Here is a 19,679-nt window from a genome sequence, read left to right on the forward strand (position 1 = left end):
TATATACACAGGAAAATTGTATGTAATTTTGTATGTTGTTTTGCTGTCTTTTATGCTAAAATGCCCGAGACTGCTTTTTCTTCTACTGCGGATCAGCATTTCTTCCAGATTTTATGGGATCACTTTTCTGTTTTTCAAGTGAAACTCAAATCTAGCTCATGAAAAGCAAAACGGCCCCATCTCCCCATCTGAGTTGTATTTTCCACTCCCAAGAAGGAACACACTTGGTCTGACCAGGCGTTCTCACTCTCTGGTGGAATCTGAGCTCTGTAGCTGAGCGCATTTGTCCATTAAAAATCCTTACCTAGGAAGGGTTTGCTCATCGAGATAGGTATAAGTACGGATCTAGGCACCTCTCGTTTATTTTAGGGTAGGGGAAATGTTCTTTTTGTGGCAGAGGTTAAGAAGGGATGTTCTGTCATGTCCAGTTGTGTTAGTGTGTGTCACTAGGGGGGAAAAGGCATTTCCTCTGCAGGCTGGCTGTGGGATGTGGGGACTGTTCAGCCCATAGCATCTGCTTGGCAACAAGACGAGATCCCTACGTGATGCAGCCCATCTGCCCGCCTTAAGGATGAAAACAAAGTTGAGGGTACAGAAGCAATGAGAACTTCAGTGAATGGGTGGAATGAATTTAAGATGTGTGAGATTGGGCAGGAATTGCTGAAGCAACTCAGAATTACGTGTTTACTTTTAAAATGTGGGACTTGTTTTATTTAGAATAGTGTAATTCAATTCCATGTGTCATTATCAATTTTTACAATAAATAATGATGTCCGAAGTAATTCTGAAGAAAGTATTTAATTTCTTTCTCTCTCTTTTTTTAAGCATCTACTCGAACAAGAATGCAAAAGCAGAAGCTGAATGACGGAAACGATACCTCAGCCAGTGAAGAAAAGTGAGATTCTTCTCAGGACCAGGGGCTGCATTGCAGGCCCTCTTAGCTTGTTTTTGTTTTACAGCCTTCATTAATTGACTTGCTTTTTTAGTTGCTTTTTATTCTGAACTGCTAGTTGAAAGCGTTTGGACTTTTTAAATTTTTAAATGTTTTTCATTATATTTTGCCTTATGATGTAGCATATATACGATGTAAGCCACTGAATTTAATTTATATATTTTTTTGAGGATTTTAAAAACAGACTTGGAAGGTGTCTTAGTTTCCTATTGCAACATTACTGATTTAAGCCAATTCAGTCTACTTGGATTGAATTTTTCTGTCTAAAGACAAAACATTAGCTAGAATGATTTGAAATGCACTAATTTTGTTTCTTAGATTTAATTTTTAGATTTTCATTACTTGCAAATTTTGAAAATGAGGGGCCAGATACTGCAAAGATTTGTCTCTGTATATAATTAGCGCATCAGATTCACATTAACTTAAACTGCACAGCAGTCATAGACCTTGCAGAGTCAGGGCCTCACATTAGAAGTACAACCTGAATTCAAAGTGAACTCATTATGTAGTCGTACTACTGAAACCAGTACTTAGTGTTTTGTAGTTTTTCCTTCCCCAGCTCTCACCCCAGTGGCATTTCAGAGGGCAGTTAGTTACACTGCCCATCAGTTTGAATTTCATGGAATATAAATCCCACAAAGATTCCTCCCAGAAGCTGAAGCTTCTTCCCATATGCAGAGTACTTGATGTGCACTTTCTTATTTTGGAAAATCTCAATTAGTTAAAAAAAAAAAAAAAAAAGGAAAAAGAACCCCAAACCTAAAGCCCACCTGGTACACATAAGATTTCAAAATTCTACTGATGTAGAATTTCTTGATTTCTTCAAATTTTCACCTATGTGTAGCTGGGCCAAATAGCTTGAGAAACAGGCACCAAACCTGTTTCCTATAGCTGAAAGCTGAGTGTCTCCAGTTGGGTTCCAGGTGAGCGTAGCCTGGCCTCTAAAAGCACAGGGCATCTCCCGTTGGCCTTACTGCAGCGTCTGCACCAAAGCCAAACTTGATGGGCCTATGCTGGGAAAATCAGTCTGCCTTATCTGACTGAAAAGGCAGAGTTTAATAGGCAGCTTGTGAACTGTTACAACTAGCAAAAAAAAAAACCAACCCAGACCCCAGAACTTTCTTCAGCTTACATGTTTGTAAGTTACTGATTCAGATACTGGAATTTTTCTTGCAATGATAAAGGGTTTGCAAAATAGCCAGTTAAGGAAAGCACATATTTTACTTCCAGTGGATTAAAATATAAGTAAATAAATGAAGTCCTGCTTTAAAATTACCCATTTTTATGAAATTTAGCTTTCAGAGCTACTTAAATTAAAACAGTTATAGCAGAAAAGCATGTTATTCATTACAGAAACATTTTAAAACATCATCTTCTCCAGGTAGCTTATCTAGAAATTGTTTAGCTGAACCTAGAATACTTACACTAATACATCTTAAAGATCCGTTCTTGCGTTGAATGGAAGCTAATCCTAGAGCTACTAAAAATTCTACAAAACAGCACACTGATTTGTCAATGAATTTTAAAATAAAATTGAGTTATTTTTTTAGTCTCAGTATGGCTTCAACTTTCTTCCTGAAAAATGTACCGAAGTTTTAGAGTATCTTATGTTTATTTTCTCACTTTTTGCAGTTTTACAGCAGAATATATGTTAACATTGGGGTACACTGACTGTAAGCTCTGTTACAGCCATTGAAGTTCTGCCATGATCCTTTGGCTAGAGTGGTAACGTTACAGAGTCCAGCACCTAAGCAGATTTATTATTTCTTTACTGTGACAATGTATTTTTTTTGTTCAAACGGACTGAAGGCTTTACATCAAATGTATGATAATATTTTATACAACTAATCAGTTTCTCTCCTTTCAAGATAAATAAAATAGCTTTTAAAAGACTTATAGTTGGTAATTTTATTTTATTAGATGAGACGGCAACTTCATATGGTAATGATGTCCCGCTGTATCACACTTCCACCATGATTCTGCAGCTGGTAGAAGCAGAGGTCACTCCATCTCCAGTGATTCCCTACTGGTGTTGGTCCAAATAGTTGCACTGTTGGGCTTGGAGTTACCTTCAGAAGTTTCCACAGGATGTTCTGGACATGATGTTGTCGCCAGACCTTTTGTTCCAGGGTCACCATTGCTAATGCTTCTGGCAGAGACAGGCCGGTATCGTGGTCTGGGTCACTGTCACGGCCCTTGTAGAGGTGCTTGAGGCAGTCCTTCAGAGAAGTTGGCATTCGCATTTAGAAGCATCCCCACCATTTTACCACCCTGCTTTTTATAATCAATTCTTTGCTTTCGGAGCTGCTGAAGACGGCCCAGGATGTCAAAACTCCAGTGTAAGCCACCACGGCTTTCTGGGCTGGGTATCTGCCTGTAGGCACGTCAGCTTCGCAGGCTGCCTGTCGTGGCTTTATTGGAGTCCATAGGTGCCTTGTGACTCATAACTTTGCTGAACTTGCAGTGCTATTTATAGCATCGTTGTTCATGACAACACTTAAAGCACAAAGTGCACTGACTCACTTGCCAGTCCCTGCCCCCTCTGAAAACACATTTTCGGAGTCTTATTTTTAAGCAGGCACATATACAAATAAATGTGTATTGAAACTAATGGCTTTTTATCAGATTTGGAAATCTTATTGTGTTTGAGAGTACCTTTCTTATAGCGAGACCTAGTTGTATTCAAAATGGGATAGAACATGGAAACTGTTTCAGGAAAAAAGACAATCAGAATTCAGAGCAGAAGAGTTGGACAGAAAATGGGATGGGGGTTTCAGGTGCCTAATGGTAAGGATTGCACCACTGATCAAACTCTTCTAATCATTTGTGGAGAAAACTTGTCTCAGCCTAAGCTGTACATGTAAAATGAGGCCGTGTGAAATGCAGCTCAGGGAGGCCTGTTTCTCTCCATTGACGCTAAGGGGAATTTCATCGATTGGCTTAGCTGTGTAGCCATCTCAAGATGGATGAACTGACTCCCAGCCTCTTTCGTTGCAGTTCTTTATTTGCAGTTTTATACCTTAATCTCTAGCTGCTGTCCCCTGTTTCCAAACGCTGTTTGTTCTTACATGTTGCAGAATGTGTAACCTGCGTGTTTTCAGGTACAGGAGTGGCTGCAGGAAGATACCTGTGTCAAATGTGAAACAGCTGGAGAAGATTATGGCTGTGTGATACTGGTGCAAAGTACAAGCTGAAATATTTTAAAATGTAACAGATAAGCTGGTCATAATGTACATTTGCTTCAGAAACAATTCTTGGTGTTTTGAGGACAGTTTTATGAATCATAAGTTACTAGGGTATTAATTCCTTTGAAAGGTGGAAACACACTTACACAAATTCTCCAGCTCTTTTTTTGCAGGTGCAGTTTCCATTCTGCTTACAAATACTTTATCTGGTAGCGGTTATTTCTTGAAGAACACAGTCTTTAAAATACCACTCTGAAATACTATCTCTGTTTTATTTCTTTTTTTCCCACACTACTAACTACATAGTCAACTCAGTTTACACGTGTCAGACTTTCTTTACTTTTACTGAAAAGAAAGGAAGAAATCCCACTCATACTTTTTAAATATTATAGCATTTTTATTAATGGTCTACTAAAACCAGGCAAGTTTATAAAGAAACAAGAAATCAAAACATAATTTTATGTTCAGGCTGTAAACCTTCTACATCATTAGGTGGTAGCCACTGAGTCCTGTCTCTCTTCAATGCTTTGCTTTACAAGGAAAGCCTATGGAAATTGTTCAGATCATATAAAACCAGCAGTTTACATAGTTACCAGGCATTGTAATACAACTCTAGAGGTGGGTACAAGATGACAATGCAATGCTGGCTCTTTGCTTCAGTAACTTAAGCGAACCTTTAAATGACCCTATCCCTGTCATTTCTTTTTCTTTCAAATTCCATTTGATTCAGAAAGTTATCCACCTGGTTCCCTTTCTGCAAAGTGGAACATCCTGCTTTATTTAAACCCCAGATACAGTTTATGCTTGACCTTATTTCCACTTTTTAGCAAATACCCTTTTGTCTGTGGTGTCCTAAAACAGAATGATACTTACATATTTAAACACTTCATGAAGTATTTAACCTGCAAGATCCACAAACATGTTTGTTGCAGACCATCTCACACTGGTAAAACGCATCCCTAATTTCTTCTAAATGTCCCATGATTGGGTTTCAAGCACATATTTATATACACGCATCAACATTTAACCACCTAAGCCAGTATGTTTTTTTAAACATTGACCTTTAAGTGCCAAGGAAAGTGCATGCAAATGAAAGTTAAAAAAGTTAAATAAATAGATGTCCCTATGCATGTAATGCTATCACATCCAAGTCAGATGATACATAGTGCGTGAATAAAAGCCAACACTGACACACTGATCTTTAGAACTGCGCTCATTCAGTCCAGAGATGCTTTTTCTCAAATTAACAGGCTTTGTCAATTACTCTGAAATTGCAACTAGGCTTTAATGCATACAGTAGGTTGGAAATTATGAGCAGGAAGGAAATAAATTTTTTTTTTAAAATGGCACTACTGGTTATATTGAGCCAAAAATGCCTTGCTAAGAAAACATGCCATTTTGACTACAGTAGTGCTTGAACTACTGCGTTAGGAACTTGAGCCAGCTTGGGAGAGTGGTACCATGCTCCAGTGCTATCGCTCCATGGAGTGGTGTCTCCAGGGAATCAGGCTCTTCATTGAGCAGAGACTATTTCTGATCAGACATCGAGTTAAAAACAATCATTTCACATTTACAGTTTTGGTTTGTCTTTAAGTAAAACAACAGAAACATTTGCAGAGACCTGTTAGAATACATTTCTTGGGAAGGCCGGGATGACAGAAAGGCCATTACAAGAGGCACAGATACCCAGCTGGTTCCATTTCCTAGTGAGGCTGGCTGCGTGCCAGTGCAATGCTGCACATGTGGGGCCGGATCCAGTACAAGCTGCTACGCAAAGGCTGGGCTGTGACAGTACACCCTCTTCCTGTGTGCTGCTATGGCTAAGAAAATGCTGGCAGGTGAATGTGTCAGTTCTTGAGCCCAGGACTGAAAGGGGCAGATGTCACTCCAGCCATCCCTGGCTTAACCAAAACATCTGGAATTACCCAGCCTTGACTTAACATAGAATTGCCTTGTGGCTATGCTTTGGTATGATTAGTGCTGGGCTATATCATGTGAGGTTTGCAGTAAAGTTGTGCCCTACCATCATATTTTTTTATTGTCTGCATTAACCTCTATCTGTGTGCCCGGGTCACGTGCTTTTCAACACAAACTTATCAAAACTGATCTTGTCCCCCAGGGAAGCTGTGGTTTTGATGAAACTGCATTATGTACTGGAAAGTTTTTTGACCAGTTCTATTTGAATACAAAATACTGACACAGCTGCTGAAGTATGGACTTATGCTGCTGGAGGAAGTTGTACTCATTACTGAGGGGCTGGCAGAACACGTTTGTTAGCAGTAGATGATCCAATGTATTTCTAGTGAGAGTCTGAGGCAAATGTCTTAAACACAAGTAATTTTTTACCACAGCATTTTCCAAAATAATTTGCTTATGGCCCTCTTCCTAAGTAAATTCTGCTGTCTGCATGCCTCACCCTTCCACTCACACCCACAGGGACTGATGTGAAGATAGGCACTACTCACTACTTCTCTGAGGATGTGCTTCTCCTTTTCCTCCTCCTCAAGGAACAGGATTGTTTGAGAAATGATCCTCCAATATAATAAAGAACAGTTATTTCTACTTAGGAAATGAGGCTGTGATTATTTAAGGGAATTAGATTCTTAGAAAACACATTTAAGGATTAGAAAAAGTAATCAAAAGATTCTGTGGCACAGCAAGGATCTGAAGGAAGGTTGTATGACTATATTGGTGTACTGAGCCTGGTCATCCAGCTTCTTGCCTTCTCCATTTGTAAAATACTACAAAAGGCACTTAAAGCCACTTCCTCACGTCAAAATTTTAAGAAAAATAATTTCTCAGGGTAAATTCACAGTTGCCTATTAGAAAATTCAAGTATATGCTTCATGAGCTCAGCATCATGAAGTAACGGGGCAAACCTCCCTCCATGCAACACTGGGTGGGTTTTCATCTTAACTCACTTTAGTCAGTTAGAAATTAAGCATCTACTCTACCTTGGCCATCTGGTCCCCTCAATGATCAGGTGATGAGAGAGGCATGTCTAAAGGGCAACTCCTCTCACCTAAAACAGGCATGTAAGGTAAGTAAGTGGTACAGTCACCTCACAGCACTGACCAAAGGAGAACCTGAAGCAATGTATTCGGACGAGGTGTCTTTATTGCCATGTGGAAAATAATGTGAGTTTCACTCTTACGATTGAATTGTAAGACCCATTTTATCACTTCAAAACTACTCTTTCCCCCATTTTTCTTAAGATTATCTATCTTGGGATAGATAGTAAGACAGGAATAAGCAAACCTTAAGTGGAACTTCCCTTTCCTTGATATTTTGTTTGGGTTTCTTCTTCTGCGCAACAAGCAACCAGATGAGTTTCTCAGTACCAAAACACACAGCACAATAATTCACATCCAGACAAATACTGTGAATGCTTCCTGGCCCACTGGGGTGCCAGGGAATGTGCTTGGTGTAATGGAAAGGAAGATTCTTTTCATTGTGTCTAGAACAATGGACATAAGTGCCAGGAACTCAAAACTGTAATATCCAGCTGAAGCTCTTTATGGCTTACGTATTTACACTCCAAATAAACACCAAGTGAGACATATCCTCCTACCAATCAGAAAGCCTCTCATCCTAAAGAATTTATATTACTTTATCATATGTTCAGAAAAACAAGTTTGTATCTTCACCAGATGATAAACCAGGCAAAAAAGAAGCCCACTATGGCATATTAACTTAATTTGGTGATAAAAGTATACTATGAAAGTTTTAGCAGCAAACAGGTCACTGTCCCATAAAATCCAAATGCAGATTGTTTAAAAAAAAAGAAAAAACCTCAAAACAGACAAGATAAGGATAGCTTAGTTTGCTTGACTTTGAGTAGGAGAGGGTCATTACTGCATTAGATTTTTGTTGTTAAATTCTGACTTGGCAATGAACTCTCACCACACATCTACGCCGTAGCCATCTTCACAAAACCTACATGTTAGCAGACTTTTACACATTTCCTAAGCTGATGGACACAGAGTCTTTTGTTCCAAACCTTTGCACATTCTGACCATGGATAAGTTCTCCAAAGGAGAAGTATTTCCAGGAGGGAAGAGGACATGCTCTTCAGCTTGGTGGTAGTCAGACCTCAGTTTCGGAATGCTCCCACTCTGCTTGCTTTGCTAATGAAGTTTTTCAGGAGGTCGTGGTCCATTTCTGCAAAGCCTTGAGTTTGTGTAACAACAGTTAAATGGTTTATGCAAAATCTGAAGCAAAATTCTTCCAAGTCCTAGGAACAAATTCATGTCATTTGTAATATGAATGACTGAGAACAAAAATATTAGTATTATTTTTCTGTTTAAAATCTGTCATTTAATTAGCAGAGAATACACCACATGATTGTTCACATTACCAACCCCTTTTCTGATCAGTTTGATTAGATCACAAATGACAGGGTGAAATTTGTTCGTAAATTCAATAAACCCCCTCCAAGAAAAGAGGAGTAGCTACCTAAATGGACTCCAGAACTCCATCACATTTACTGAGCTCATTAGAAAAGTTATTAATAAGTGAACCCATCAACTTTCCCCACTGGACTACAACTACTAGAGCATCAGTAACTCCTTTCTTTTCCTCCCTGCACTGAATTCAGTAATGGTCCTGTGAAAAACAGCAGATATCCTAGTCTTGCTGAAAATAAAAGCAAAATATGATGTAATATTCGATGATGCTCGCTGAATACAAACTGGATGTTAGGATACATGTGTCTTTCATGGTGACCCTAGGAATTTTGTGTCCCTATCTAGGAACTGGGATTCCTAGATAGCAAAAATGGTTCTGTCTTCTGGTCTTGCTGTAGCATGATGTTCAGATGTTTGGCACAGGATAGGTACAAGCCATTAGGCTACACAACCATGATTTCACACAGCAAATTTTGCCGACTCAAACTCCTCACAACAGTGGCAATCCTTCTCTCCATGCACTGGGTCAATCCCCTTCAGCTGGTTGCTATGCAACAACTTGCTGTTGAAGGAAAATTAATTACCTTCTGTGGCAAGCAGAGCTGGAGCCAGCAGCAAGGCAAGTCTAAATTGGCAGTATGATCCACAATCTATAAACTTTTCAAGGGTTACAGCAAAAAGAGGTCTCTTAATCCATGCCAGTTTTATTCTATGTTAACTACACAAACACTGCAGCCAGGGCTTAATAGTAGAAAGAAATTTAGCAGAATACCTGTGCACTTCCCTTTGAAACCTTTTCCTTAGATTGAATGTTTCAAGTCTATTGCCCCTGTCAAGATGTACCTAAAGCTCTAACAGAGGCCAAGCAGCATAAAATATCCTTTAAAAAGAAATAAGGTAGCAAGAATGCACAGAAGTAAATTGTATCTCTCATCAAAAAGTGCTGGAAAGGCAAGAAAAGGAATGAGAATAGAAGAAGAAGAAATATAAAACATAGAAGAAATAAAAAATGCAGAAGGAAAATGTAGATCAAAGACACTGACAGCTTAAGTTTCAGCAGACCTCTGAAATGCTACTGCCAGAACCTGGGTTGCTTTACAGTCAATATGCAAACTTTTACATTAAATAAAATGAGCAGCAGCTGCCTTTTCTGGTACTGATCTATGAAGAGGACCATAGATATCATAGAATTCTGATCACTAATTTTGCAGTTTCAAGAAATACTGGCTTTTAATTCTGTTATATAGAAGATGATTAATCTAAAATTTGCTACAGTGTATATTCCAAAATATGCTTTAAAATAATTTGTAGCAGCAAATCTTTGTATTTTCTGAGGATAGGACAAAATATTTTCAAGCATTTTTAATCCTAACAGATGCATACAGTACCAAGTCAGTCTTCAGTTAATTTGATATGTTAATGGCAGATGACACAGCATTGTAATCTTTCACTTGCAGTGTTCACATTTAATGACAAAAAATTGAATTCATTCTATCTTTTCAAACTTCCAAAATATCCGTCCTCTTTCATAATCCTTCTTTGGACAGTTTTCTACTGAAGTGCTGATATACAGTGCACATGGTTCTCAAACCAATTTTTACTATATTAATGTAGTATGCTAAAAGATCCTGGCTGACTTCATGATTCCTTAGCATGTCTTTGATAAAGAAGTCTTTGCTGCACTTCTCTGAAGCAGTCCTACTATATCCCTTTCTGAGCTGTGGATGTAGGGAGGAGAGCAACAACGCACTCCTGAGTTTGGCATATGCTGCGCCTGGGGCAGGTGAACCAATTCACTATCTGGTGATCAGGTTAAAATATTACATGTTTTGAAAGAACACTAGGTATACAGAATAAACCACTGAATCATAGAAGGAAGAGGAGTGTAACATATATTTAGTCACCTAGCCCATCCCTTTTATTGTGTTTCAGCCATTATAAAACAGTACTTTGTCCAGACTAGTTCTACTCCTTCACAATACACCTAAATATATCTTTAACTAGTCTAACTACTTCACCTGACACAGGTCAACTAAAGGTACTTCTGCTCTGGAGACGTTCAAAACTCTTGAAAAGCTTCTAAGAGGAGAAACTCCAGACTAAACTTTTAATGAAAACTTCTGCTGTTTGGAGAATCAAATCATTTGGTCCTCCCTTCCTGTCCAGTCTTCCCTGATATGCTGGGCTTCTACCACCCCAACACATTGAAAGTACAATTCCTCTTTGCCTCAGCTGTTTATGCCTTCCCTTACTGATACCTTGGTTACAACTGCCTTGTAACCAGCAGCTAATAATCTTATTATCTACTAATCTGATGTTATCCCCTCTTTCAATTTACAGAACTCACTGACTTCCAGCCTCCTCTTTGCAACCCCTACATAAATTCATCTCATCTAGTACACTGCCTCCATACAGCACAGACTACTACAACATTTTTAACTCAGTTTTTGTTTCAGTCCCTTCTTTCTACTTGCTTCCTATACCTGGAACTGTTTATCAATCCATCGTATTACACTTCTAGCCTCTCCTGCTTTAAAACATCATCCTACATTTCAGAGCCAGGCAAAACCAAAAAACAAGTATTTTTAAAAAACATTGCTACCAGCTACATATTTTGGCTCTTCTAATAGGTAATATCTTCTCTGTTTGGCTATATTGATTTCGTTCTTATAAAGCAGAAGAAATCTTGAGCAGAAAGATGAGGACTTCTCAACTAAGATGCTCAGTTATAACAACGGCTAAGTCTAAAACACATACACAGACTTATTGAATAATAAAAACCACCACATCATTATTTCCACAATCAGCATAGCACTAAGAAGTTCAGAAAAGGAAAACGTCTTTGAAAGTATTTGTCTGTTTACAAAAAAAGCGCTTCCAGTAATGCTGATAACAGGTTGAGTGCTAGTGAAACCTTCCAAAGCCAAGGGCAGACCAGATGACAGGATATGGGGAGAGGAATAACAATAGGTAAGTCGTTGCATGTCAGCATGATTCATTGTAAACAACATGGCGAAAGTCGATTTTTGATATAAGCACAAGTGTAAATAGGAAGGGACTTTACACATAAATTCTCCCACTGCCTGTTAAGGGCGGTACCAGAACGACTGTACCAGACACCGGCAAACAAAATGATCAGGTGGAGAGCTCAGGAAGTGAACAGGCAAAGCAAAATCCAAAGGTGGAGACGTAAATGGCAGGGAGAAATTTGTATGCCATGCCGTGCCAGATGACAAGGCAGGAAGCAGATTAAGAATCCTAACTCACAGGTGCAAGGCCGAAGGCCAGGAAGAAAACACTAGTAACTGCATTTTTTTATAGCTTAAAAAGGGGAAAACAAACGTCTGGGAAGCCAGAAAGGGAAATTGCAGTAATCATGCCTCATCTGCTAAATGCAGTTATGTTTATATTAAACAGTTTCATTTCTCAGAAAATAACTGTTTGCCTGAAGAGAAGTTCTCCTTACCTGAGCTTCATATTTGACAGCAGCAGAAAGAAGAGCAATGGCATTCTCTTCACAAATGCCTTGTTTGATCGTTTGCTGGCAAAGCTTTTTCAATCTGTTTTCTCTATACAGCGTTGCCAAATCTAGCAGTCCTGTGAAAATTCATACAGCTCTAACTATCCTGGTGCAAAACATATATAGTTCTTTCCAAATTAATCAATTGCGCTATTGTTTTAAGCTGAATTAATCAAAGACTTTTTCTATTTTTTCCCCCTAGATGATGTGTGCACTTTTAAAGGTCCTCAAAAGACATATTAAAAAGGGACCCTTTTATTACTATGCAAGTGTTCTGTCTTCTTGTTCACTGCCTTGTATCTCATTCAAGGCATCAATTAGTGACTTACATCCTCTAAAATTCATGTGGGGAACACCTCCCTTTTCACTCAGGATCAAATTGCCACAGCTACTCAAACAGAAGAGTTTTAGTACGGCATTAGTGCCTTTTTAAGGAAAAAAAAAGTTCTTAATATGAGAAACAATGAGCTCTTTTTGAACATTTTGCATCTTTGATCTTATTGCATCCCCACCACTCATTCTCCTTGGACATGTTTCCTGCTACTGCATCCCATCTTCCTAATACCTGCCAAACCCAAGATTCAAGTGCTAATAAAACTAAAACTAACAAGCCCTGTTTTCCTCACTCTGTTATGACACACAAATCCAACTTTTCAGAAACAGCAACCTAAAGTTATTTCCATTTACGGCAAATACCTATTGCATCTTCAGGAGGGAGCCTAATGTTGTCTGTATACAGGTATTCCAGGAAGGCTCGGTAAACAGGATAAGAAAATTCACTCATTTCTATAATTTCATCATCATTATTCAGGATGGAACGAAAATGTTCACACCTACAAAACATGAACAAAGATTGTATACTGTAAGGAGTTAAGCTTGAAAGAAGCTTAGAAAGCTTCTGCAGCAAGAAATTGGTAAAAAAAAAAATAAATCAGTCATAACAGACTAAATACACAACCATAAACTCTAGCTACATGATTTTGTGGTTTGAACACGTTAATTTCTTATAAGCCTTATAAAGTTTATAAGCCTTATAAATATAATTCAGATTTTTCCTTTATTTCTGTTATTAATATTTTATAGTAGGCTCCACTTCTACTTACAATAGCTTTAAGGATGTGTTTTTGCTGTCATTTTCTTAAATACTTTATATGTTAACTACGAATTTTATTGCCTTGCTTATAACAGATAAAGACTACAATTAAGTTAGACAATTCTCACATTTCAACATGCTTTCTCCAACATGACCTAGTGAGGAGGGAAATTATTAATATTTTAGATAACATTTATCCCAGTGTCAGAGTCCATACACAATTTAGCATTAGATTTAATCATTATACTCAGGGATTAAAATATTTAAAGTGAAGACACGCTCACCCAGATATTTCATCACCTTTTTCTTGTAAGTCTGAATACTTTTGTGATGGACAAGATACAAACAAGGAAAAAGCACTGCCTTTGATAACTGTACTCTGCAACTTACAGTTCACAGTAACTTACAACTCACTGTAACTCACTGCTCCCTAAAAACATTGTGTAACACTTGTTTTAAAAATTTCTACTGATGGAAATGAACATCACCTCAGGTAACTTTTCCTATAACAGCCACAATTTAATTGGACTCTTTTATACTACACTACTTACTTTCTAACTCTCCCACATCAGAATTTGCTTTTCTTTTACCAAAAGTTTAATGTAAAAGGTAAATTGGTTTCCTTTTAATGACACTGGGACAAGTCTACATCATAAAGGCAGCATAACTTAGACACAAATGAAAAATAATTATTTATTTTATAACTTAATTTACCTTTTTCACATTTGATTTTACTGGTTATTTAAAGAATTTTTTCTTATTTATTTTATTTTTTAATAAAATAAATAAACATCAAGTCAAATTAATACAGAATTAACAAGTCATTATCTAGCTTCTGCCACATCTTGTACCACATTCTGGCATTGGAAGAGGCAGACCAAACCCCATTGCTTTGTTTCCCTGAGCCTCATGGTAAGTGGTGGTGACCACGCTATCCAGCCAGCTGTGGAATAGACCTTGGGAATGGTCTGTTGCCCCAATGGCACCACACAACAGTAAGAAGTCAGAGAGAAGGTGGTGCACATTGCTCCCTTAAAAATAAATAAGTAAAGAAATAAAAATCAGTTGGTACTCATCTTTCAGTCTCCAAAGTACCTTGGAGTGACTCATCCTTTGGAGTGCCCCTCTCCCTCTCTCTACCTCTCAGTAGAGACAGACCAGACATCTAAGTTTGGCTCGCTAAATGCGGAACAGACTAATCCCACCCACATACCTATGTGTATCTGTTTCTGCAGGCAGTATATTGCTTGGCCAGCTTCTCACTGAGCTGGGCATTGCCCTGCCATTTCACCACCATTGCAAGCTAGTAACCACCACCACCATGTTCTAGTTCAACAATAGGCATATAACAAGATGGAAAAGAGTATTCCTAAGTGGTAAAGAAGCAACTGCATAATGAACAGGAACTTTTACCAGCACTGCATTTATGAAAAAGCTCTAGAACAGGCTGAAAGCTGCAAAATGCCATGTTAAATACATTATCCTCTGATCCAGTTGCATCATGAGACTATAAGGCTTAAAGAAAATATTAATTCTACAGACTCTGCCCGATGATTTATTATTCCTGCATATTATTTTGTTAATGCCATACATTTAAATCCATTTTAGAATTAGACATGTTTCGTTCCCAGAATGCCATCTAATCTGAGAAAAGTAGTGCAAGAAAAAAGAAATAAGGAAAAGTTACATATAGTCTGATTCAGGAAAAAGAACCTCAGAAACATTTTGGGGATACCACTTCAAATCTTGTGTACCTGATGAAGGACACGTGGCATTCCAAACAAAGAGGGTGGACTATAGGCACAAGTGTAATGTACAAGTAATTAAACCAGTAAAGGGAAGAAAATAGTAATACAGGTAATTAGAGTAGTAAGAGGAGAGCAGAAAATACCCCAAAAAGGGCAGGCAAGAATTAACAAGGAACTTTAATTTTATGCAGTAATATACAAGAAATCACTAATGGGACTCAGGAGCAAAAGTAGGAAGACGAAAGTGGTGATAAGCCGGATGAGATAGCCAAGCATTTTGAGAAAGAAAATAGCAAAGAGAAAAAACTGTTGTAACAATGAGGAGGATGGAGCAGAAGCAGTTAGCAAGACAGAAGAGATCTAAAGCAGTGTCTCTAGAATATCCTAGTAGAAACTGCATCAGCAGTAACAAACTAATCTCTGCACGTTAATAACAATGTGTTACTCTGTAGATCTGCATATGTCAAATCTCACTGTAAAGTGGTGTTAACTTGCAAAAAACTATAAAAACAAAAAGAGAAGCCAGCTTAAAATTCAAATTCACTGATAAGGTTTAAAACAAGTAGGATAAGAAATCTGACAAAAAAGGAAAAAAAAGATAATCTGAAGAGCATCTACAGAAGTTGCTGAAACAACTGAAGGGTCCTGTGGAAGGAAAGAAAGAAAGGCAAGAATAAACACAAACCCCTCAAATCATTCCAGTGGAGGAAACCAAGCATATAAAGGAGGAAAAACTGATTCAAACTACTGGGCAGACAGCAGAAAGAAGTGAGCCTTTTCCTCAGCAGGAAAAGGTTATTAGACATCAGGGTCAAAGCCGTTTAGGTAGCACGAAGGAGGATACAGGTCAGATGGAGGAAAGTAATGAAAAGGCTGATAGTAAGCAGCATGTTTGGTAATTCCAAGCAGCGACGAAATGAGGAAAAGAGAGTAACAATGAAGAATAGCAGGTGAATCCCATGGCTGAGGGAAAAGGGAGTTTGTAACAGTAATTCAAGAATTTTGGGCAGTAATTACTCAGCACGGTGGACTACACTATACAGTTTAGTTTATATTAAACTATACAGTTTGTGCCTTACCTAATTTTGAGAAGAACTTTATGAACATGAATGTATTTTCCATCCACTAGAAACTTCAGGTCTGCAGTTTCAGGGTTATCAAATTCCTTCTTTAGTGACTGGGCTACTGTTAGATGGTCATCAGGCTCTAGAATAAAAAGGGGAATTAATAGTAAGTAATACAAGCATCTCTCATGATAACATCCTGGGTATCTGTCAGCAAAAAAAAAAAAAAAAATTAACGCTCTTAATAAATACAACATCTCTTTAAGGCTAGTAAAAAAACCCAGCAGACTATGTGTTCAGTATGAACTCCCAGAAAAGAAAAAAAAGGGCGGCTTTCTTCAGTCCTTACTAGTTTCCTACTCCAAACAAATATCCCTATTAAAAAAAATAAGTGCCACTCCTCTAAGTCATCTATATAAGGCCAGAAAAAAAAAATTAACATAGTCTCAGAAGTTTAATGCTGCATCTGATAGCAAATGCTAGCAGTCATTACTGGGTAAATTATTCTAAAGGAAAAGTGTTAGTTATTGTAAGACACCCAAAAGGTCAATAAAAATCACAATAAGATTTTCTAGAATACTCCCATGAGGAGACATTATCTTACAGCAGAAATAAAGCTATTACCTAACCAACATATTGGTTGCAGTGAAACTGCCCAGTACAATATCCCTAAAGGTGAATACCAACAGTTACAAGTCTATTCAAAAAGTGTTTTCCCCAGACTTACGGTGTTAGAAGCACTCTGTGTGAATGTCCGCATATTCCTGTTTGTGTCATATGTATGTACATCCCACTGTGCACGTGACACTTGCATTATAAAGTTACCAGACAGCCTTGAAAATTCATCCATTGTCTGCATGCAAATTTTTATCTCCTGAACTGTTTCCAAATCTCCATCATATTTGGTAGCCTCAGAGAACTATCTTCTTTAATACTACTAAATAATTAAACCCCCAAAACCTCATTTTTAACCCAGAAAACATTTTGTCTTCTTACCATATAAATAGACATTATGGGTTTATACAAATTTTGTGGGTCAGTAATAAGCTGTTCTCTACAGAAAATTACATAAATGCTAGGTACTGTAACCTACCAAGCTAGAAATAAGAATAGTATTCTGCTGGAAATGGAACAACCTTCACCACAAACTCTAGAAAAAACTTAATACACACAGTTTGATACTGTTACACCTTGTTTAGCACAATTGTTTTCCATTTCATTTAGAGGATGTCACTTACGTTCAAGTATACCCAATTAGGGCAATAATTATCAATGTGCGTTGGATTACAGGTAAAAGGATTGGGGGGGAAGCCAATGTAATAAATGATATTTTGAAATAATGATACGGTAAAATACTTTCTTAGTTCTTATTTTGTACAATGTGGTTTATTTATTCAGACCTCTGCTATCTGCATAAGTATAATGATTTTAACTGAAGCAAAGCTGAAGCTCTACTGTAATAGTTCAAAGAATCCTGCACTATTCTGTTGTGAAGCCTATCTTCCAAGGTAACCAGCAATTCAGATGTCCATCAATATGCATCTCCAGATGACTTCTACAGCCAGCAGAGGTAAGCTGAATATAGTGCGGTTCAGTTATGAAATTCTTAGAGGGAAAATAGGTGCTTTTATTTGTTACAGCAAGTGAAGGGGCAACCAGAGGAAGGAAATTAAGAGGCAGTTCACAAGGCACAAAGCCAAGAAAACTCCTTAGCAGTCAGTTCTAAGAATTGTAATAGAAATGTTAGAACTGCCACGAACACGAAATGCAGGGGAATGCCTGGGTGTGGAAGCAGCAAAATACAACAGATTCTGTAAAAAGGCCTGTAAGCATGGCAGCTGTCCATGGCACCTAGTTCAGCAGATGTTAAGATCCTAGGATGCAGCTGCCTGATGATTCTCATCACACTTAGATCAGGAAACAAACAACAGTGAGTCAGTCCTGATGGCTCGCCAAGGTCGGACACAATGGAGAGACTAGTCACTCTCAGCTCCTAGAACGTGCAAAAGGCACATGTGAAACCAGCACATGGTCACCTGACTAAAAGGAATCCAGGAGACATGATGAGGGCCTGATAGCCAGCATCCTTCATCCTGTGTCATCACAAGGAACCCTGCTGAGACCACCTGAATACACACTTTAGTGCCGGGATGCTGGACAGACCATTTGGCACATATGAGAATGTGGGTTTGAAAGTGCATCTGAAAATAGTTTTGTTTAAAAATAAAATAACCTTTTCCTCCTGTAAGGTTTCAACTTGTGCTTTGGTACAACGTTGCAACGCTGTAGCAACGTTATTTCCAAAGGGACCAAGAAGTCAAGGTCAAAAAATAAAAATAAAAGCAGCTGCTACAGTCAAAAATGGCTCCCAAGGTGTGAAGCAGTGCAAGGAGGCTGGGTGTATTGTTCATGGTTACAATAAAGGTGGTGATAAAAGATGTGTTGGGAAATAGTTACAAATGTAGTCTTAACCACACTGTGTTAACGAGAGTGAATATCTGAGTATTAATGAGCAATATGCTTATTAATAAATGGGTTACTTGCAAGTCTTCAGCATAAGCTGATAATTACATGAATAATCATACATAATCCCACTCAGGACTCTTTTAGCCGACCTAAAACAGCATTTCTGACCTAAAACAGCATTTGTAAAAGGAGGTAAGAAAACGTGAATTGGCAGAAAGGAGCACTGAAAAACTGTAACAGGCAGTTTCAGTCTCACTCAAGCATTGTCTTCTCCTTGAGGAAGGAAATAAGGAAAGAGGCAGTTTTTGCTTCTTGCCTTCCTGCACTCTATGAAAAATTCCTCAATACCCTGCTCTAAACTGAGAAGAAAAGGCAAGAGAAGAAGCGGAGGGGAAATTCTGATAGCATGAAATAATATTTTAACTGAGCAAGAAGAAATGGAAGCTGAAGAGCCCCAGAACCCTGCTAATGTATATAAGAAGATACATATAACTGAATTTATGATTAAGCTACATATACTAGTAATGTCCCATTTCCTTCATAAAATAACTGATTCTTATGGAAGAAAAATCTGAACATACTACAGATACTTTTGTGTAGAACTTACAACTGACAAACACATTATCTACATGGAATGAACCACCTCATTGCCTGGGATTTTAGTGCAGTAACACAATTTACATCTAATTAGTAGTAGGAAAATATTAAGAATATTAAGAATTTCCACAGGAATTAAGCATATATCTTACAGTTCTGAACAAGCCACCCTAGAAAGCACAACTGCCTCAGCCTAGAGCAAATGGGGGTCTTTGGACTGTGCCCTAAAACATGAATTTTGGCAAAGCAGTTCCCTGAGAACAGGATTGTCTATTTAATCCCCTACTCTCTGAAAGCTGAAATAGGAGTACTATTAACATAATCTCCTTACCTTGGCATCCAGAAGGCACCGAGGGAGCAAAAAGTGTTCTACAATTGTCAGACAAAGGCATACAGCAACACAAAAGCAATTACAAAGGCAGTACAGAAATGGAATGGAAGCATGATGGACTCAATACAGTTCAAATTACAAATTAACCAATTGAGGCATTCTAGCTTTTAGCTTAAGATCCCAAATGACACCTACAGACAACCCCAAGAGTCTCATCTCTGATTAGGTCAGCAAAGCCAGTAACTTTATTAGCAACCAATATGGGATTGAATTTGTAGCTGAAGAATGAACCTTCTGTTAAACAATGCTATATGCTT

General features: G+C 38.0%; 2 protein-coding genes across 5 annotated transcripts in view; one reads left to right on the top strand and one right to left on the bottom strand.

The window, feature by feature from the left end:
• The window catches only part of RB1 (RB transcriptional corepressor 1), an 82,780-nt gene extending 79,936 nt beyond the window's left edge, over window positions 1-2,844 (top strand). Inside the window, exon 27 of the mRNA XM_072850215.1 lies at window positions 826-2,844. Within this exon, the coding sequence (XP_072706316.1) occupies window positions 826-899 (74 nt within the window). The 3' untranslated portion in view covers window positions 900-2,844. The remainder of the gene's footprint in view (window positions 1-825) is intronic.
• Window positions 2,845-4,513: 1,669 nt separating this feature from the next.
• Window positions 4,514-19,679, bottom strand: part of LOC140646379 (RCC1 and BTB domain-containing protein 2) — a 36,713-nt gene continuing 21,547 nt past the window's right edge. For 3 of the 4 annotated variants that reach the window (XM_072850218.1, XM_072850219.1, XM_072850217.1), the window contains 4 exons: window positions 15,984-16,110; window positions 12,760-12,896; window positions 12,010-12,140; window positions 4,514-8,371 (listed from right to left, as the gene is read on the bottom strand). In XM_072850218.1, the coding sequence (XP_072706319.1) occupies window positions 8,231-8,371; window positions 12,010-12,140; window positions 12,760-12,896; window positions 15,984-16,110 (536 nt within the window). In that variant the 3' untranslated portion in view covers window positions 4,514-8,230. Of the gene's footprint in view, window positions 8,372-8,401; window positions 9,106-12,009; window positions 12,141-12,759; window positions 12,897-15,983; window positions 16,111-19,679 lie in introns of those variants that run through there. The other variant, XM_072850221.1, reaches the window with a different exon arrangement.

Source organism: Ciconia boyciana, chromosome 1 (genome assembly GCF_034638445.1).
Source record: "Ciconia boyciana chromosome 1, ASM3463844v1, whole genome shotgun sequence".
Classification (NCBI taxonomy): domain Eukaryota; kingdom Metazoa; phylum Chordata; class Aves; order Ciconiiformes; family Ciconiidae; genus Ciconia; species Ciconia boyciana.